Source organism: Octopus bimaculoides, chromosome 10 (genome assembly GCF_046866305.1).
Source record: "Octopus bimaculoides isolate indiv1 chromosome 10, ASM4686630v1, whole genome shotgun sequence".
Classification (NCBI taxonomy): domain Eukaryota; kingdom Metazoa; phylum Mollusca; class Cephalopoda; order Octopoda; family Octopodidae; genus Octopus; species Octopus bimaculoides.
Window position 1 is genome coordinate 73,701,600 of NC_142937.1, and position 23,436 is coordinate 73,725,035.

The window sequence follows — 23,436 nt, forward strand, 5'->3', positions numbered from 1 at the left end:
TGTGTGTGTGTGTGTGTGTGTATACGTGTGTTTATGTTAATGTAACTTAGTGTTTTGGCAAAATAGACCAGTAGAATTGGTACCAAACTTAAAAAAAAAAAAAAAGAAGTACAGAGGTAGATCTGTTCAACTAAACCCTTCAAAGTGGTGCCCCAGCAAGGCTGCAGTCCAATGACTGAAACAAGTAAAAGAAATAAAATACATATTAGGAGTCAAAAAAAGTGTTCATTTCAACCACTGTTTTGAAAGTCACAAGACCAAATAATTCAAGTCCAGAAAGGTAAAAAAACCCAGAAATATGGCCACAACATACAAACCTAACTGAAGGAAGCGAGAGTATGGGTCTGAATATATCAAACATACGTGCTTGTTCACAGCTTGTTCATAAATATCTGCAGTCAGCCTTGCCAATATAGTGAAATAGTATGATTCAGTCTAATCCACTAAAATAGGATGAGAAATATAGATGCTAAATCTGGAAAAATGATTCATATAAGTGATTACGCCTCTCTATGAAAATAACTCGGAATCAATAAAAAAAAAATGTTTATCAATAATTTAAGGCCAATTTAAGAGTTTACATAAGCTCACTCACCAAACTCATTATTTTTCTGTATGTATTACACTCATCATTGCAATAGAGAGGTTTCGAATGAAATCAGGAAAGTCATCGACTATGAATTCCGTAGTATGCTAACAGGTAGGAGAAGGAGGAAAAGGAGAAGGAGTAGAATGAGGAGGAGGAGGAGGAGAAGAAGAAGGAGGAGAGGGAGAAGAAGATTTAGAGCCCTCTATTAAGTATAGAGAAAAGCTATATATTTAAAAACTGATACAAAAGGCCATTAATCAACAAATATTAATGACAATGTGTTTATGATGATGGAAGTGTGTTCATGTAATAATTCAACAGATACTGTGGACAGGAAGTGTTGTGGTAGCCAAGATTATACATACCTAATAAGTATTTGGGCAATTCTTTTTCTAAGAAAAGGTGAACATTCAGGAGATAGCTTAAGTTTAAAACTAAAATATAAATATTCTGATCGAATCTTCCTTGTGTCAACACACACCTCCTTGCAACAATGTAACTTTTAATTTAATCAAGATATCCTTGGCCTGAAGAGTAGTCGCCAGTATACACCACATTTGGATTTTACCACTTCTGAGGTTCCACTCAATTTGAAATGTATGTAGCCCAGATCTTTCCTACTCCATTCTGTAACTCTTATACACACACACACACATTATATTATAATATATATATATACCAAATTATATAATATATACACCTATATATAGGCAAGAGTGGGGAAAACAAGGGTGGGGTGTGGGTTAGGTGGGGTATGTAGGAGGATAGGGAAGGTGGAGTTGGAATGTGTAGGGGTGGGGTTACGAGGCAGGGGAAGGAGAAGGTGGGTAGGAGTGAAGAGAAGAGAGGAGAGTAGGAGTTGGAGCAAGAGAGAAGAGGTGGGTGAGAGGAAGTAGGTGTGAGGGGGAGAGAGGCGAGGGGAGGAGAGTTGAGCCCATGTGGTGCAAAGGAGCGAAGAGAAAAGATTAATCCCTGTTCATGGTGCAAACGGGTGTCCGGATGGCCCCTGTGCAAGGACAATCCGAACACGGACAGGTGTTGCAAAAAGTGACTGGTAGAGCGGAAATGGCGTGAGACCGGGGTGTCATTGCCGAGTCAGATGTCTCAGAGGTGTTCTGTGAACCGGTCAGTCAAGCAGTGTCCCGTCAGCCCAATGTATAGAGAAGGGCAGAGAGCGCAGGAGATGCAGTAGATGACATTGGTAGACATGCAGGTGAAGGAAGGAGTCGGTGATGTGATAGGGTCGATGATGGGTGCCGGTGAGGAGGGTGGTATTGGAGAGGTAAGCGCAAGTGCGGCAGCATGGGCGGGAGCAGGGGAATGAGCTGGGTTGGAAGGTTGGGTTAAGGAAGAAGCTGTGGACCAAGAGGTCTCGCAGGTTGTGGGCTCATTTCGCTGGAAGGCTCAGAGAATGGTGTGTTGGAGAGGTAGAGTGGTAGGTGAGGGGAAACACAGACATACTAATATATACATATTTATATATGACAGGCTTCTTTCAGTTTCCATCTACCAAATTCACTCACAAGGCTTTGGTAGGCCTGAGGCTATAGTACAAGACACTTGCCCAAGATTTCAAGCAGTGGGACTGAACCTGGAAGCAAGCCACTCCTGCACCTATGAGTACACAGATACATTTTTTCTATTAAATGTATTTAATATTCTGTGTAAATTGACTTGTTTAACTTACTTCTCATTACATTTACTCTCTCTCTCTCTCTCTCTCTCTCTCTCTCTCTCTCTCTCTCTCTCTCTATATATATATATATATATATATATATATATATATATACTGTGTTTATTTGTGTATAGGGTGCACTATTTCATACCTGATTATAACTTTAAAAAAATGGGGAGTGACTAATACATGACTAAATAAAATATATAAACACCATTAAGTTCAACAAATTACTTTGCTTTACCTATGACATTATGGGAAGTGTATATATATATATATATATACATACATACATATTTGTTTGTGTGTGTGTGTAAGTGTGGTGGAAGGGCATGTGTACAAAGCCTTAGCAAGCTCTATAGGACAGGTGAGACTGATGTGGTTAATTGCTTCTCTTGAACTGCATGTTGGCAACCACAGGAAAATCACGGATGTGAAGGAAATTCTAGAGGGCTAACATTTCGGCAAGGAAGAAATAGGTATAATTACATTAATGCATAAGCCTGATGGAATAGACAATGTGGAAGAGACAAGAGTCGAGTAGGCCTAAGTGGAGGTAGCACACATACACACACACTTATTCATGTGTGTAACTGTGTGATTATAAGCTAAGTAGAAAATGCATTAAAGCCTGGATTTCTTACCTAGAGCATAAAACATTAAACTGCAGTGCAAAAAAAGGCTGCAAACACTGCAAAAGAGCAATACAGAATATAGCTGAAATATTGCTTATGTGCAACATCCTGTTCGTTCAATTCAATTTCTCAAGAGAAGGAAGCACACTAGAAACTAAACCCCAACAATGGCTGTATAATTAAACTATCAGACTCCTTTTTATTTTTGGTTTATATATTTTTGAGACAACTTGTAACATAAAACAGTTCAAGTTTATCAGATGTTTAATCTCATCATTGGCGTTTCTGTTTACACTATATTTCCTCAAGGAATATATATGTGTTTATATGTGTGAAAAAAATATGCATGCATGCATGCATGCTTACACAAACAGGGCAACTAAAGGTAATCAGAATATACTGATAGAAACAGTTAAAAGAGCAGTTACTAATTTGATAAATCACTGCTCAATTGTGCTGCATTATTCACACTTTATTTCTCATCAATCTTTATCCTTTCTTGTTTTCAGAGTTACAACATTAAACAGAATTACACTGAAAAAAAGCATTGTCTTCATCCAACTTATTATACCTAAAACTACTTGCAACACCTTCACAACTGATTAAGCATATTATATCTAATCCTACTGTTGGAGAGAGGCTGAAATGGCCAAATGGTTAATAAAATAAAATAAAAAAAATAGTGGGAGGCGTATAACTGTTGATCTCCCATCCCTTGTTTAATCCATAAGTATTTAGTAATACTTGTGAAGTAGTTTCTTCTACCAAAAATCGAAATTAAGAAGCCATGGCCTATTTTATAAATAAAGTATCCTTGTTTAATGACAGTAGCTGTGTAACTAGTTGTTCACATTTTTCAAGGATGAGGGAACAAACATGCAGTACAACTTTACAAGCAATAAATTTCAGTATTAGTAATGAACTGAAAATTAAGTGAACTGCAATACAAGCAAGCCAAGGGAGAAACACTTGTGACAGAGGAAGACCAAGGAAGTCATGCCACCCAAAACAGGTGTAAAAAATGACCTCAGAAGGCTGAAATCTCACGAAGGAGATGAACAAGGGGGCACAGCAAAAAGTGAAAACAATAAGCTGGAAAAACCTCAAACAACCCATGCAAACATGGAAAATGGAAGTAATGCCACCACTACCACTGATGATGATGATGATGAAACTTATGTTAATTAATGTTCCAAACTACAGCTTAATAATGAAAAAGTTGGTTACTTCACCAAGTCCCTCCAAATCCTTATTTATTTTCCAAAGTAATTAAAACATATAGGCAGAATGTGGTTAAATAGAAATATAGTGGCAAAAGTTTCCAAAGGGCCAACTACTGTTGGCCTTTTGGAAACTTTTGCTACCATATTTCAGCTGCTGAATCTGTTGGAAATAGCAGGTAAATCTTCTTCAGATCATATCCTACCATTTAAAAAAAAAATACGCATATAATACACATGACAGGCTTCCACGTAGTCTCCATCTACCAAATTTATTCACAAGGAACTGGTCAACCGAGAGCTATGGTAGAAGGTACTCGCCCAAGGTAAAAGTTAAAGTTACCTTCTTGAGGTACGCCAACTCATAAGAGCTGGTTTCCCGGTTTCATGACATATAAACTCCTCACCTGGATGGGTCACCAGTCTGTTGCAGGTTTACTCATTTTTGCCAGGTGAGTGGACAGCAGCAATGTGAAATGAAGTGTTTTGCTCAAGAACACAACGTGTTGCCTAGTTCAGGAATCAAAACCACATTCTTAAGAAGAGTCCACCCTAACCACTAAGCCATGCACCTCCACACTTGCCCAAGGTGTTGCATAATGGAACTAAAATCGAAACTATAAGATTGCAAGGGAAGCTTCTTAACCACACAGCCATGTTTGCACTGCACCTATATATATATATATATATATATATATATATATATATATATATATATATATATATAAAGAGAGAGAGAGAGAGAGAGAGAGAGAGAGAAAGAGACATGAAATACAAGTATGTCCATTTTCAGGCAAGACTGAACAGCTTCATGAAAATGGAACTGTATATTAAATTACAATAATCTAGTTATTTGTAGTAACTATTCAATAGAGAGCAAGAATTCAGTATGACAGGACACTTGATATCCATGAAAGATCACAAAAGACCACTCCAGGTGAAAAACAAACTCCTTAAGTTAAAGAACTTTTAAAACATGATTCATCCAAAAGACAGATGCCATGGAGAAACTTTGAAAGAAAACCGAAACCAGGTTAATCATTTCAACATGGACCTACTCACAATGGTTTCTATTAAAATGTTTAAATTTAGATTCAAATCTTGGACGGAAGTTTCATTATTCTATGAAAGATATTTAGATCTTAAGATGTAAATATTCATCTTTCATTAAAGTAGAAAGTTATTTTCACTAACTTCATTAAACCTCTCATAATTTGTGATTATTTTTTGAAAATTAAAACACAAAGGCAGTATATTCTTGTTAAGAAATATGGTTACAAAAAGGTTAAATATATATGAATATCACTTCAGATACATCTTTGCAAAAATGACAATTTTATAAATATTGACATTCAATTAAATAGTAATTATACACTGCAGGTGGGGGGTGGTTATATAATAATACAATACATTCTAATTTAAATAATGTAATTAATTCTCAAACAGCTATAGTGTAATTATTTCTCTAGTACATTTTGGTAAATAACATAATTGATATCTTCAAATTTTCAATTTCATTTTCCTCAGTTTGTTATGTAGCATTTAACTAATCAATGCTATTTCAGTAATGAACTCTAGATATCACAAACAGATGATAGTTTTCTTAGTACAGACAAAAACAAAAACAAAAAAAAAAGTTTTAGAAATTGATTTTTCTTTTATAAAATCTATGTTATAAACATTACAGGAATGTGTTCTGAAATTGATATTTCTATATTGATAATTCCAATAAACCAAAACTTTCCATTCAATTACAAAAGCAATATTAGTTAAAATTAGCGTTATTACTCTAAATATTATTCTAAATACATTCCAAATAGAAAGCTGGGAAATTCTTTAAAAGGCTAGAATGTCTACATCATACAATTTTGGTTACCATGTAACAAGTTAATAATTACTGTGTTAAAAATCTGCAAGTTAAAGAAAGTATTTTACTAATTGTCAATAGTTAAAGGTACCGTCCCACTCTACTCTATTTGCATGTAAAAATAAAAAGTAAATAATTTTGTGGTTATAGCCTGATATAAATTAATAGCCTGATATAAATTAATGCTTCATTATCTTTATCTTTTGCTTGTTTCAGTCATTGGAGTGCAGCCATGTTAGGGTTTTAGTCAAACAGAATCGACCTTGGGCTTATTTCTTAAAGTATAATGCTTATTTTATCAGTCTCTTTGACTAAACTGCTACATTACGAGGATGTAAACAAACCAACACCAGTTGTCATACAATGTCTTTGGGTGACAGACACAAACACACACAAACATTATAAAAATATACATACACTCACAATGAGCTTCATTCAGTTTCCTTTTACCAAATCCACTCCCAAGGCATTGTTCAGCCTAGGAGAGTTGTAGATAAAAAAGAAAAAGAAAATTGATCCTTTTAATGCAGATCTGAAGAATCTAGAGAGAATGATATGAGTATGGTCCACTGAACAATGCAAAAGAAAGAGTGGGAGATGAAGAGACCAGCAAAAATCAGAGGGTCCAACAGCTACTAGTAAAAGATGAAAAAGAGAGAGAAGCATTTAAAAAATGAAATGATAGTAGAGAGGAGACATGTAGATTATGGGGAAAAGAAAAAAAAGGAAAATAGTTGTGGGAACTGATTTAGGAGAAATGAAGGGTAAAAACAGATGAAGGATGGTGAGGTTGTTGACATGCAAAACAAAGAAAAGTAAATACCAAAATATGTTGATGATGATGATGAGCATTAGATATGATAATAATGATTATTATTATAGGGGGCAGGAGTGTAAATACACAGGAAATTAAAAGAAAACATGCTTCATCTTATAATTTTGCTAATTTCTGCTGAAGATGGTCTATTCCAAGTAAAAGCAACCCAATTGTTTCAGAACTAGATTTTCTTTCTATGGTAATATCAACATGTAATTTAATACATTTTCCAAGAGTAGTGTAAAGACAGAAGATGCAGATAGCACCTTGTAGACTTTTTTACATTTTACACTTCATATTTTGTCAGATACATTTCAGGTGACATTTCACAACCTTACCTTGTTTCCAATTAATTCTTACCTTCCTTGTGCTTGAAATACAGCCTAAAAGAGAAACTTAGTTACCTGAGAGAATAGAGGGCTTCTGTGATCATATAGTCAACACAGGTAGCTTTCCTTGAAAGGTTGATAATTTGGTATAGTGTGAGGGTACTTGACATGCCAAACAATGTGGAACGTGAACTCAATTCGGTCTTGGCAGTGCTTGTTACAGGACGGACATCGAAACGGATCTTCGTCAATCGGTGAGTGCAGGCTCTGATGGAGGTGGAACATTGTGTAGTCATGAAAGTAAATCCCGCAGTGGAAACACTGATGGAAGCCAACATCCGTAGTTGGGGTAGCTGAGGTAGTTGTCACATCACGTTTTTCCTCAGATTCTGAATCTAAGCTTGGAGTTTTAGACGTTTGGATAAAGCTACCTCTCTTCCATCGATAATGCTCGGATGTAGCCGTTTCGCATACCATGCTTGCAGTTGAAACAGTTGCAGTAGACTTGTTCATGCTCAAGTCCATAACGCTGTCCTCAGATGTACGGGTCAAAGTTGACAAAGGTGGTGCCATCTGGGCAGACTGAGGTAGATCTGTTAATGGAGTGTTTGAGGGCGATAGGATTTGTGATGCAGATGAGGTAGAGGGGTATTGCTTTTCTTTATCTTTCTGACTCTCTGCTGATGATGTTCTTAGAAGTTCTGAAGAGCTCATATCAGCCACCGAAGTCAATGATGGTGGAGAATGGATAACGCTACGTGATGGCATGGCAATTGTGTACAAGCTTGGAGGTGTACTCGTATGAACATAAGTCGTTGTTTCTGCAGTATGACAATTGCCGCTACTAGTGGCCATGCTTTTGTGAACCCCATGTTGCTGGTCTTCCATTTCAGATGGTGTCGTTGGTGGAGTCACTTGTTCCAGTTTAATTGAACTCAGAGAAGAAATAGCCTGAAGGTGCTGTTGCTGTTCATTTTGCATATCTCTTTGGTGCGGTTGCTGTGATGACCTTTCAAGTTGTTGAGGCGGTGGCTTACCTTGTAGCAGTCCAGCTTGTTGCTGTGACTGATCATGGAGTGTTAAATTTGATGGAACTGCTGGTCCTGAGGTTGTTGTCGTTGTGTTGTGCATAAGAGTCTCATAAGTCAATGCTTGTTGCAGCAAAGCTCTCTGTTGCATGGCAAAAGCCTGGTAGGCAGCCAAGTTGACCTGGGGAGTTGGTCGTGCTGGATTTCGGTATCCATAAAGTTTACCCCGCATGTGTACATTACGCTCGTGACGGCGTAGATCGTTGCTCTGTGTAAAGCATCTGTGACAAATCTTACATTTGTAAGGTCTCTCACCAGTATGCACCCTCTCGTGCACCTTGAGATTAGATGACCACAGGAACGACTTTCCACATGTTTGGCAAACGTACGGGCGATCCGCACGATGGAGCTGTTCATGCTTTCGCAGTGTTGCCACCTCGCGGAACGAGCGCTGGCACAGTTCACAACGATATGGCCGAGCACTGCTGGAGGATACCGCGGCGGGAGGTGGGTATTTAATCCCGCTATTTGCTTCGTTACCACCACTGGAATCCTCCATCCTCTGCAAAACAAAAAACAAAAAGAAAAAATATAGCAAATGTGAGAAAAATTGTAAAATAAATAAATTCAAAATATACATGCATAAATACAATAGAAACAAAATTTTTAAAACTTTTCCTGTTCTGGGAAAATAAATGCCTGCTGAAAATAAGGTTTTACTGATCCATTAAACTTTTCTCATAATATGGTATAAAAACTAATTAGATATTATACAATATTTAGAGCAGAGATAAAAAAAAAAAAGAGTAAATGGTACTCCTGGTTACAAACAAGAGTACGACAGGTTAGAGTGAATAAATTATATTCACTCAACTACATTGGAATTGGAGATCATGCTGTGATAAGGAGGTTACATATTATCTGACAGGATGCAACATACTTAGTTGATGACAAAATGAAGTTGGAAAACTTTATAGAGGATGAACTATCGGTTTAACACTAAACTATACACTGTAAGCATGTAGTTTAGGAGAGGAAATATCAGGTAAAAATGGAAGAAGTGATCTACCTGGAAAAAACAAAAAGGAAAAAAGAAAGCCACACCAATACAGTTAAAACCCTGAGTACGAAGAAATACTGAAAAACATTACGGCTACTAGAAGCAGCCGGTGCATGCGTGATAAGTGTTTCAACTGATATAGCTACAACATCTGAAAGCAAGGGCACTGCTACAATGACATTCTCCCATCACAAATGTGTATACATAACATGAATCTACTTAAATAAATGTTTTAATTTACAAACTGAGCGAAAAAAATGATTTAATCCACAATGGACATCCATTGGAAGTTTCAAATTCAAACTGAAAAAGTACATAGCATATTATATGCACAATATACACACATAGTGATCGTTTCAATGCTGACATAGGTCAAATGGAATTTGCTGAGGCAAATTTTCTACGGCTGAATGCCCTTCCTGCCAATAGCCCTTGCTTGTTTCCAAGTAAGGCAATATTTCCCCCATCACCAGATATGCTTTCATGGAAAATTGGAAATGAAAGGGCACTACTTGCATGACAGGGACACTCGTTTACAACTATCATGCAATGCCAAGGCAAGGTAGTCAGCAACACTCTCTCACATACATGAAGAACTTCTTTTATTATCTGTCTACCAAATCTACGCATAAGACTCTGGTTGACATAGGGATATAGTAAATGTTTGCCCAAGGTACCATGCAGTGGGATTGAACTTGAAATCATGTGGATGGGAAACAAATTTTTTTACTACACAACCATATATATGTGTGTGTGTGTGTGTATGTAAAAACATCACATACATACATATATATATATATATATATATATATATATATATATATATATATCAACATAGGCTGATGTTCTATAGCCTCTATTGGTCAGGGTTAAAGACACATGTGCACCCACTTACACAGGTAAGGTTTTTGTAGAAGACCACCAGTTGCTCATGCAAGCAAGTCTCCCTTCACCAAGGCAACAATTCTCACAGAGACACAACCTATTATGAAAGGCTGATACAACCTGGTACCAGAGTTATAAGCATTGCCATAATGGAAAAAAAAAAGTCAGCATCACAAATAGCATTCTAATAGTTCTCCCAATACAGTACCTTTGATTAGTAATGTTCTTTTTATATATATATTTTTTTACCCCAAAAGGATGAAAGACAAAAATGGTTACAGCAGAAGATGGATTCAGAGTTTCTCTCTATATATCTATCTAAGTATAACTGCAACACATTAACTTCTCAGCCATTGAGTCATTAAGTAGCTCTACAGCTAAATGAAAATCATATTTATTTGTGTGTATCTGTGCATGTACACATATGTATGTATGTGTGTGCATGTATATGATTGTGTGTGTGTATGTGCAGTGCATGTATGAGTGTGTGTGTCTATGTGTGTACACAGAGGCAGGTGTATGTGTGTACACGGAGGCTAGTGAATGTGCCTTTCTGTGTGTGTGTGTGTGTGTGGCAACATTATTTCATACTCATCTATATATCTGTATTTCATAATGAATAGCCAGAGGTGACAGTGGAGAAAACATCTATACTAACATGAGAGCATCTACATAATTGCAGCACAGAGATCAACACACACACACACACATGATAGTGACTAAACATATGAAATGGATTATACTCTATATGTTCTTTAATTGTATTGAGTTATTCGAGTAATCATAGTCTATGTCTAGATTGTGGAGTTTACGTGTGCACACACAACATGTACACACTGAGGTTCTGTCTCACAGATTTCATTCACATGGCATTAATCAACCTGAAGATATAGTAGAAGACAATTGCCTAATATGGCATGCAGTAGGAATCAATTTTGAGCCATGTGCTGTACAGAGATCTTCTAAACCATGCACAGCCACATTTACAGTCAATATGCATATATTTTCTCTAAATTATAATTATTATTTTTAACAACATACATTGGTGGAATTGTGCAATAAGTTCACCCGCCTCCTATGTAACTTTTCTATCTGTCTCAAAAAAATTTCTTGATGCTCTGAGAGGTGGGAACATATCTAAATATTAGTTTTGTCATCTTTTAACCACCTCTGCCTTCTGTTTCTGAGTATGCAACCAGCTATAGATTTTCAACATTTTTTTCCCTGGATTTTCTAAATTATAGGTTTTAAACGTATGGAATTTTAAAACTGCAGAAAAGAAATTAAATTTAGGGTTTGTGCGTTAAAAAGTGGGGTTTAGGAGCTGGGGCTTTGATTAGGAATTAGAATTAGGGTTAGATTTTGGAGTGTGGTTTAGCTTAGGGCTGGAATTAACTAAAAAAAATGAAGAAGGTTGAAAAAAAAACAAAACAGAATGTGAATTATATTTATTTCCAGAATCATAATTTTCAATATTTAAAGAATCTTTCTACTGCATCATCATCATCATCGTTTAACGTCCGCTTTCCATGCTAGCATGGGTTGGACGAGTTGACTGAGGACTGGTGAAACCGGATGGCAACACCAGGCTCCAATCTAAATTTGGCAGTTTCTACAGCTGGATGCCCTTCCTAACGCCTCATCATCATTAATTGTATATCTGCATGGGTTTAACAAGATTTTTTATAGTATTCTATGGATGGATGCCATTCCTATCCCCAACCCTTATGTTTTCAAGTGAAGCAATTTAGTGTATGCACATCACCACTGCCCAAATGCATCACTGCAAAAACTCATGGAGACAAATGCATACATGCACAAACACACTTGAATGAATATGTATACACACACACACACATATATATATACACATACTGATATATATATATAATATATATATATATATACATACATATGCACACACACACACATTCATATATATACACACACACACATTCTTACATATATACACATTCATATATATATATATATATATATACACACACACACACACACACACATCATATACTCTCACACACTCACAACCATTAAATTATCCCTTATATATTATTACAATGCATACAATACTTAACAACTGAAATAATATTTATATCATCTGTAGAAATTGCTAAATAAATAAAAGAACTAATAAAAAGTTTTAAAAATTCTATACTTTTGAATGTTGCATATGCTTGGCGTAGACAGTGGCAATGTAAACAAACAACTACATTAATAAAAAAAACCGTATCAATATTATAGCTCAAAATACAAAACAACAGCAACCCAGTGCCCCTCCAAGCACACCCCATTGTGGGTTTAGTGTTATATAGTCCTTCATGATAATCCGTGTAGAATCATTTCAGAATAATTCATATTGTAAAATTAGTATATTAACAATAAAATAGTTTATAAAAAGTGAGTGCATAGATGGAGTTCTTTTTTTTTTTTTAACTTGTGTCTGTCTGTCTGTCTGTCTATCTGTCTTTGTATCCCTGGGTTTAGAATATATATAAAATATAGCTATGCATACACATACACACATAACTACATATATGTATATATGTATCTGTATGTGAATACACACACACACACACTCACTCAGTGGTGTGTGTGTTTGTATATGGATATTAGTGTGCATAAGTATGTATTTATGTGTGTGTATGTGTATGTATATATACATTTTATATATATATATTCCAAGCACATTGATGTGAGTGTGTCTGTGTGTATATATATATACATTTTTAATAAACAAACACTGAAGCATCAAGTGCGTGACAAATTTTTTTTAGAAATTAAGAAATAAAGTGGCCAGCTGCTACTCAATTCTCTGTCGTGGCTCCAGGCCACCTATTCCCTTCTATAGGGTTACTTTACCAGATTTTCTGAATCTATTCTTATGTTTGAGCTATATACATACATACACACACGTGTGTGTGTATGTTTGTACCCATATTATATATTACATGCACAAACATACATAGACACACAGACACATGTCTACATACTATGCATGTATATAAATATATATAATTAAGTATGTTTGTACATATACACTTTATAAATTTTGATCATGGTCGAGAAGACATTAACTTAAGTAAGTACTCAATATTTAATGATGCAGAGTCAATATTTCTTTCATCAACCGGGTGATGCCTTACAAAAGAATAACGGCCTTAATACATTTCTGTGTGTTTTCAAAGGCTAGACTGAGTGTAAAGCGGAACCATACAGTGTATACATACATTGGTAAACAACCACATGGCTGATAGTTATAGCGAGGGATACGTAAGTGCATGCATATCTAAGTGCATACAATAGTTGTGTTGTTAACGTTGGTGATAAATATATAAGAGAACTATGGAGCAGAAACTGAATTAGCGAATCATAAGCCAGTTGCTGATTAACTGGTGGAGAGAGAGAGAGAGAGAGAGAGAGAGAGAGAGAGAGAGAGAGAGAGAGAGAGAGAGAGAGAGAGAGAGAGAGAGAGAGAGAGAGAGAGAGAGAGAGAGAGAGAGAGAGAGAGAGAGAGAGAGAGAGAGAGAGAAGGTTAATACCCTTAAATATAGGGGGTTAATGCTTAGTAATTGACCAAATTCGATTATCATCTGTGACGGTTTGAGAAATGAATGGCTATATGTTAGTATTATTATAAAATTTAACTCTCTAAAACTGGGAAAGGTAGGCAATGATTTGAATCAAGCCAAGGATTAGTTTAGTGATTTACTCCTCAAGGTGAGTTTGTGAAGCATATTGGGAGAATGCATGCGGTAACGTAGAGTATATTTGTAAGCCTTTTGCCCAGCATGTTAACAATTCTGCCAGCTGGCTACCTTAATAATAATAATAATAATAATAATAATAATAATAATAATAATTGTAGAACTAGTGGTAATGGTGATAAAGATGGAAATGTTATGAAGAGTAGTTTCAAAATGTTCACAAAAATGAAATTAAAAATGGGTATTTGAAGTTGGAACAAGTCAGTAGTTTTAAATATTTTGAAAATGATCATCACATCAAATGAGAAAAATATCAAAGAAATTAATGGAAGGATTCAACAGGCCAAAGCTGCTTTCAATGACAGAAATGGCTATCAATAAGAATAAGGGTAAAGAATTTCGGAGACATACATAAAAGCTTTCCTTACATATGGTTGTGTGACCTGGAACACCAACAGCCAAGTGCATAAACTTGTCAATGCTGCAGAGATGTGGTTCCTTGTAGAGATCATCAGAAAACATTGTGATAACATAAGGAGGCAACAGGCTAATTGGGCACTATATGAGGCAACAAAACCCTGAACACTTAGTAACAACTATAAATCTGAAAAGAAGCTGAAGAGAGAGAGAGAGAAAAGACAGTGACACAATGGCCTCATGAACTGGTTAGACAAAAACCAATCCAATAACTTGCTAAGTTCAGTGTTGAGCAGGAGTAATTACTGATGCCAATGGACACAATACAAAATAGAGTTGAAGTAAGTATAATAATAATAATAATAATGATAATAATATTAATAATAATCCTTTCTACTGAAGGCACAAGTCCTGAAATGTGGGAGGATAAGGCAAATCAACAACACTGACTCCTGGACAACTGGTACTTATTTTATCAACCCCCAAAAGGATGAAAGACAAAGTTGACTCTCGGCAGAATTTGAATTCAGAATAATATTTTTGTAGCTATTATGTGTGTGTGTGCGTGTGTGTGTGTGTGAGAGATATGGGGGGGGGACTAATCCAAATATTCTAAATTCAATAGATCCATAGAATAGTAAAGCACCAATAACTTTTTTAAACAAAATCAAAATTTGATTGCTGTGGTTTTATCACAACGGGCAACAATAAAATAGTCTTTGAGTCACAAACTTTCTTATGCTATTGACTAAATTGTATCTTAGAAAATGTAATCACAGACCTCAAATTCAAACAGTAATAGGTGTAGCTATGAAATTGGTTAGAGCCTAAAATTAAATAACAAAAATTTTCAGCTTGTTTGAAAATCAATTTCTAGTCTTAATTTTTTTTTTGCATAAAATTTTTATTTTTATTATACTTATAAGAAAAATACAATATCTTTGAGGTTTTATGGTTAAGCCACCTCATGGCAGTATATTTGAATATCTCAAGCGATTTCATTTCAGTATTGGAATGCACTAAAGTGATATAAATGTGCCGGGTATGTAAATCAGTTTGTTTCATTACTTTCAGATGTTTTACTTATAAAGTTTCTCTGGCATAAGATAACAGAAAAAAAAAGCAGTTATCAAAGAAAAAAAAATAGCAGTTATCAAAGAAAAAAAGTGTTATAAAAAAAAAAGCAGTTATCAAAAAAGAACAACGGAGAAAGTAAAAAAAATGTCATGTCATTTCAACAGTTTTGCTTTACGGTGAAGGGTCGTTCAGGAAACTTGATTTTACAATTTCAATTCATTAAGATGATTTGCATTTAAAATGTAGATCTTTTTAATGATTTAGTCAATAAGAAACATTAGATATCAAGGTGGAAGCATGATGGTGCTAGCATCATTGATATATCTCCAATGATGTGATATGCTTATTCATTGACATTATCACTACTCGATGTTCTCAATGAGCTTCTCATATGCATGACTTGCAAAAGCAACACATGAAAAGAAAGGTACAGGAATCAAATATTATCACCAAATTTTTCTCTGATCAAAAACCCACCCCACCAACTACATAGTAATACGATGACTGGAAAATAATCTCCATATTATTGAATGTTAATTAAAATGTGAATCACTAACACAAACGTATTAATATAGTGCAAGGTTATTGTTGAGTAGCTCGCAGCCAGCTTCATTCAAGTCAACATATAGAATAGACTACTAGATTAAGCTTTCAAGTCCAATATAGTAGCGATGTTATATGTTCCAGTATGATTTTAAGACTATACTGCTCTTAGCCATATGTATTTATTTTAGTGCTATACAATCACATTGACATCTGACATGTGGCACACCAATCAACTGTACAACACAAACATTTGATCTCTATAAACAAAACATTAGTGTGAGTTGATCAACAAGAATTTGCAGAATCATCTTTTTTAGACTCAAAAGACTACCAAGAACAAGGGGTACACAGTATACCAATCTGAGTATGTAAACAATAGTTTTTTTATTTAGTCTATAAGATATCTTCAAAACTTTGGGAAACAATTGAGTAGAAACTGGTAAGATGGACTTGATTGAAATGCAGTGGACTCAGTTCCTTGCTAACTCAATGTAGTTTGGTCTAGGGAGAAAACTGATGTAGCTATCTCTTTTCTTTTTTTTTTTCTTTTTCTTTTGCTGTGTCTAGTACAGACTTAGTAATTGAAATGGTATTCACTCTTCTAGCAGTAGAGTCCTGACATAATTTCAAGATTTCAAACACAGAAATCGATTTACTAAAGATTATAATGACTTTTTTCTTTTTTCATAAAACACAATGACTAATTTCAGAAATTGAAATTATTTTAAATTAATCTAAATTAAAATTTGGCTTCAAGTACTAATGTCAGAGTGAACACAGAATACATATTTTTAACCTAATTGCAAGTGTGTGCATGTATGTGTGTGTGTGTGTGTGTGTGCGTGTGTTTATTAATGTTTAGCAGAAGCATCAGAGTGACTCAAGGTCCAAGGGCTTTGTGCATTGGCACTTATTAAGTTTGATAAGTGCCAACACATGAAACTCTCGGACCTTGAGTCACTCTGTTGCTTCAACTAAATATTAATAAAAATATACATATACTCATACTCTGAATTCTATTTTTCCAAATTGCATCAATATATATGTCTTTATGCATGCATATGTGGTGACGAGAAGTGATAGATGGAAGAGCATTGTAGAAAATGAAGGAGAGCATATTCTAAATTAAAAAAAGAACTTTGTTTATCTTAATTTTGAAAAATAAAAGAAGTATAAAAAAAACTGCATTATTTATGGGATGACCCAATATATTATGGTTACATGACATAGAATTCCAGTGGAGATTGAATCTACATATTCATTCATATTTGCCACTGATCCAAAGCTATATATATATATATATATATATATATATATATATATATATATATATATATATATATATATAGCCTTGCTGAACAAAAACACTTAAATGCAGCTTGTACATGCTCACAATCTTTGTTAAGACAATTGTTCTTTATGACATGTAATATTCAATCATTTGAAAACAAAGGAAAATTCCTGCACTGATTACTTAGTATTTGCTTTTAAAGAATACTTCATTAAGGAGAAATTGCTGTAATGCTTGTGGAGTGTGTAATACCATATGAAAATTGACTTACTTGTTTCAGTGGGAGAGGGGACAAATACACACACACACACACTTTATTTATAGTATTTATGAGCTTTCACACCAAGTTCTAAAAACATACATACATACATATCTGCATATAACAAGAATAAGGATGGAGAAAATCACATCTTTAATTGGTGATTACACCATTCATTACCAATGATCATTTCTACTGTGCCAGCACATTTAAATACAGAAAAACATATAAAATAACAGTGAAATTGATATATCTGAAAATATATGCTGACACAACGTTCTGAAGGTAACCCAACACACACACACACACTATCAACCAAATCCACTGGTAAGGCTTTAGTTGGCCTGGGGCTATAATAGAATACACTTTCCCAAAATGCTATGCAGTAGGACTGAACCCAGAACCATGTGGTTGAGAAGTAAACTTCTTACCACACAGTCATGTGTACACTTTCTGGAATTTTATTTTAACAAGCAAAGTCACTAGTTCTTAAATCTGCAAATGAGATATAAGTAGTAACAATACTAGATGGTTAACGTGTTTGTGCCACTATAACATGGCTGTTCTATAAAGAAACACATTACTACATTTTAATCCCAAGAAAAGGTCTACTGGTCTTACCAAACTGGAGGGGAATGATTTGCTCCCTTACTCATAATATATCGGATTGTGTGTCATTAACCAGCTGGAAAAGATGGTTTCCTGGGGTTAAAATGTAGTAACATAGTTCTTTATAGAACAGCCATGTTATAGTGACAAATAAAACATTTTGTTTTTCAGAAATTGGTTTGAAGAATAATGTGAGGCTGAACAGGAGAAACACAGCTTAATTATTTTAACATCTAAACTTATGTATAAAAACATATGAAGTAGTATCAAAGAGTTCCTGGACAAGTTCTGTAGCACACTAACAAATGGCAGCACATAATTGCATGTACAGTGAAGGCTAACAGTGACCTTCATGAGACAGTGTGCCAAGTGACAACACTGTGTTTATTTCGCAAGTTGTGAAATTTGTGTTTTTGTGATCACATCTATGCTGTAGTCTGTGATTTTCTCAAAGAACCAACATGAAATTTCTGCATTAAATTTGGGAAGTTTGCTACAGAGCCATTGAGCATGCTTCAGCAAGCTTATGGCAATGAGTTGTATGTAATGTTTCAGGTGGCATGGGTGCTTCAAAAAGCAGAAGAACATACCTGGAAGACAATGAGGGATTTGGAAGACCTGCCATGAGCGTCAACCCCAGAAATGTAGTATTGTGCATTGAGAATTCATCCCCCAGGACTAGACCATCAATTGATAGTTCTACTGCGATATTTTGAAGCATTTGCCGGAGGACATTCAGCAAAAATGACCGAATCTGTGGAGCATGAAGAATTGAATTCTTCATAACAATGCACCCTGTCACCAAGCTCTCCTCACTTGCGAGTTTCTCACCAAAAACAGCATAATATTACTTTCGCAACCACCCTATTTACCAGATTTAACACCTGTGGACTTCCAGCTCTTCTCCACAATGAAAATGCAGCTCAAAGGTCACCATTTAACATTAATGTTGAGATCCAGAGCAAATTGCAATTACTTCCAGGCTGGATTCCAAAAGCGGCAGGAATGCTGGGACCAGTGTTTTGCTGTGCAAGGTGACTGTTTCAAAGGTGATGATGTCAACAATTAGACAGGTTATTTTCTATTAAACATAACTAGCCCTGGAAATTTTTGATACCACCTTGTAGCTACATATTTCAAAACAAAGAAGTAACTTTGTTATTAAAAAAACAATAAAGCTCTTTCGAATAGTAAGAAAAAAAAAAAAGAAAAAAAAAGGGAACAGCAAAAATCTACAAAATACTTCATAAAAATATTTCACATTTACATTTCTCTTTGGTCATATTAGTTCTGAGTTCACATATCACCAAATCCAACATTGATTTGCTTCTCTCCAGGGGCAAATAATAAAACTAAGGCTGATTATGATAACTAAGCTCTCCCACTAAAATTGTCTTGTGCCTTTTCAAACAAAATCAATATGAGAAGAGCCATACAACCCATGCCCCTCTACACACACACACACACACAAATATGAGTGTACATGGTCTTGATTTCCTTTTCTCATTTCTCAACAGTCAGATAGTATATAAAATAAAAGTTTATTGATTTTTCTATAAAATTATAACACCTTTTATAAGCTTTTCAGTACAAAAGTTGTGATCAAACATCGTTTGGGAGAATCATTTATGGTGGCTATTCCTTTCTAGATTCATACACCCATAAAATGTCTTCAATCTTGGTTGAGCTGCACTCTTTTCAAGTTACCAAACTAGCGGCCCATCTATAATAACTGGCTCTTACTGACAACAGATCAAAGGCATGGAAACTCCTTGAAGCTATTCATGCCCTTTCACATGGCTGAAGACGATAATCTGTCAGCCAATCTGAAATACTGTACTCACTCACATCGATCATTGATCACTGATGGATGTGGGGGCGGGGGTGGGGAAGTGATTAAAAGAAAGAAATTTATCAAATAATTTCTGAGGCTTTAAATCACTTTCAGTTGTCAACATTAAAATAATTAAAATAATATAATATCGGGAGAACAAAATTAAATAAAAATGGAACACAAATAACAAATAAAAAAATTAATAATAATAATAATAATAATAATAATAATAATAATAATAATGATATTCAAGTTTTTCATGAATATTTGTATTTATGGAACACTTATTAATTGCTGCATGTGTTACCATTAATATCTGATCAAAGAAAAGTTGTTATACCTTTTTCTACACTTCATATATTTTCCAACAATTTACAAGAAGAAAAGGAAACAGTTTTGTGTTTTAAATATTTAAAATGTGTGTATGTGTGTGTGTATGTACATAAAATGAAGAACATTAATAATATCTTTATTAACTTTTATAATAATATAAAATGTATTTAAATTACAGTCTATATAGGTAATTGGACCAAAATGCAGTTTATTGTTTTTACTTTCTCTTTTTTTTTTGTTATTTTTTTTTAATATATCATGCTTATTTATTAGCCGGGAGGGAAAAGCTATTTTTAGCACTTCTAGGTCATCTGATACAATAAGTGGTTAAGGTCGTTGTTGCTGTTGTTATTGTTATTGTTGTTGTTGTTATTGTTGCAAGATGGGGAATTATTAATGAAAAATGTATGAAAAGAGAGAAGCTTCACGTGGATGCAGTTCTGGTAAATAGAAAATGTGTAAACAGTTTAACTCTTTAGCATCCAGATTACTTTATCAAATGTAATGTGCGTTATCTTGTAGCTTTCAGATTTCGATGATGTGATTATTCATTTTCTAAAATGATCAATGCCAGTTCCCCATCAACTGGCTCCTGTGCCTGTGGCATGTAAAAAGCAGCATCCAAACTTGGTCAATGCCAATGCCAATGCCACCTGACTGGCTTCTGTGCCGGTGGTACGTAAAAAGCACCATCCGAACTTGGTTGATGACTGGCTCCCATGCTGGTGGCACATAAAAAGCACCCACTACACTTTCGAATGGTTGGTGTTAAGAAGGGCCTCCAGCTGCAGAAGCCTTGCCAGATCAGATTGGAGCCTGGTGCAGCCTACTGGCTTACCAGTCCCCAGTCAAACCTTCCAACCCATGCCAGTATGGTAACTGGACATTAAATGATGATGATGATTGACATTGTAGGGTAGGTGTGAGATGCCAGATCTGTCCTGTTTAAACATAAAACATGTAGAATATTTGGGCCTGATATGGCTGGTGCTTTAAATGTTAAAGGGTTACTAATATAAAGTCTGGGAATTAATTAAAAGACAGAGACAGAGACACAGAGGGAGAGGGAGAAAGAAAGAGGGGAAGGAGACAGAGAGAGTGAGATAGAAAAAGAAAAAGGGGGAGAGGGAGAGAAAGATGAAAGAAAAAGGCACAGAGTAAATTGGTGGGGTTGCTTGTAGAGAATCCTCAATTCAGAAGAGCAGAATGTATTGCTACAGTGAAGGAAGAAATAGGAAGAAAAGAATGTGCCAGTACAACAGAATCAACTGTACTACACAACTCAATAAAATCATATGTATGAGGTGAAGTATTCCACAGACACTTGTATATTCTAAACATAATTCTCAGGCAAAATCAGCACCACACACATACACACACACATTGACAAGGCTGGATTTTTGAATTACATATACAATCTGAGAGGTTTTATCTTTTATTCTTTTACGTGTTTCAGTCATTGGACAGTGCCCATGCTGGAGATACCATCTTGAAGGGAGTTTGTCAAATGAAATCAACTGTGGAACATAAACAAACCAACACCAGGATATTAGGATACAAACACAGGCACAATGAGACAAACAGGATGGGATTCCACACAGTTTCCATCTACTAAAGCCACTCACAATGCATTGTGAGTGGCAATGAGGTTGCAAACTGAACTTTTAACCACAAAACCATTCCTGCACTTATAGCAGGGTAAAAAAAAAAAATGACATAATTTCCATCATAAGGCTTGGGTTGACCTTAGGCTATAGTAAAAGATACCAACCCAGTTCGCTATATAATGGTACCAAACCTAGAATTTGAAGATTGCAAAATGAACTACTTAACCATTCAGCTGCAACTGTATTTACATTGATAAGTAGAGGGTTAAGCAAGCAAAACATGTAGACAAGGTGAACAGATTTATTTGTTTATGAGCTGGGTGGGTACATCGTTTCTGACGTGCAAAGTGAAGTACTCTGATATAAGACATTATGGAGAAGTAGCTTTGTTTCAGTGTTTTTAGGAAATAGCTACCAAGATTTATAACAATACAAAATTGTTATCTTTACTGTTTAAAGTCAATATTTTTCAAAACTTAACCTGACAACAGGAAAGTTCAAGATGAAAAGCATGAGTCTAATTCTCTAACTTTAGAAAGATCTCTTTAAAATTCTTGATTATTTATGAAATTAACTGAAGTACACAGACAGAGAATATCATCATAAATAAGGTTCATAAAGGTTTAATAAAGAATAAAGTTTAAAAGAATACAGCAATAGAGATTATTAGTAAAGAATGTTACTGATAAGATGAACTCTCTTAATAATATTTCTTTATTCAGGTTCAATTTTGCATTTAGTATAATAACAAACTACACACATGATATCTAAAAGTGAAGATTCGAATAAGCAAAATTTATATAAATAACTGCAATTACAAATACTATTTTGATTTCAATGAATATACACACAATATTGCTTTTGTTTAATACATAATATATTGGATTATTTATAATATATATTAATGACTAAATTTACTATTTAAAACAATGGCAGGAATAATAAAAAGGCGAATGAAGTGTAGCCTTCTAAGTTCTATACAGAGGTAATATATGTTCTGTCTGTTTGATGCTGATAAGTCACTTCCTTGTGTCTATAAGTGTTTTGATTTATCTAAGAGTAATTTACAATGCTTTTCAAGTCTGATAACCAGAGCTATAAGTAAGAAAGATGTAATATAGAGTAGATTGCTAATCATGAAAAATACAGAATCAGTAAATACAACATAGACACATTTCACAAAATATTTATTACCAGCGCAAATAAATTGTCCATACAAAACAAAGCAGACCAGACAGTAAATAGGTGCAGAGTTTCTAATATGATACATTCAGTAATTGTAAATATAAATAAAACAATTCTCTTAACAAAATAGATTTCATGTGTTTGTTCCAATGTTTTGAAAATAAAAATAAAAATAAAATAAAAATAAAAATAAAATAAAATGAAAAGCAATGAACAATAAATGTTCAGAAATTGGATGTAAATACAATTGAAATGATACAAAAGTATTTTTTAATGGCTTTAAAATTGTAAACATATAAATGATATACTGCTAAAGAGTTAAAAAGTGAATAGTACATTGATAAAACCTGTCTATATATATATATATATATATATATATATATATATATATATATGTATATATATACATGTATATATATACATGTATATATATACATGTATATATATACAT

The 23,436-nt window shown here is 34.5% G+C and overlaps 1 protein-coding gene across 10 annotated transcripts in view; it reads right to left on the reverse strand.

Annotated features, from left to right (window-relative positions):
• LOC106880698 (uncharacterized) overlaps nucleotides 1-23,436 on the reverse strand; it is a 405,084-nt gene that overhangs the window by 39,640 nt on the left and 342,008 nt on the right. For all 10 annotated transcript variants that reach the window (XM_052971298.2, XM_052971297.2, XM_089358805.1 and 7 more), the window contains one exon: nucleotides 7,208-8,722. In XM_052971298.2, the coding sequence (XP_052827258.1) occupies nucleotides 7,241-8,722 (1,482 nt within the window). In that variant the 3' untranslated portion in view covers nucleotides 7,208-7,240. The remainder of the gene's footprint in view (nucleotides 1-7,207; nucleotides 8,723-23,436) is intronic.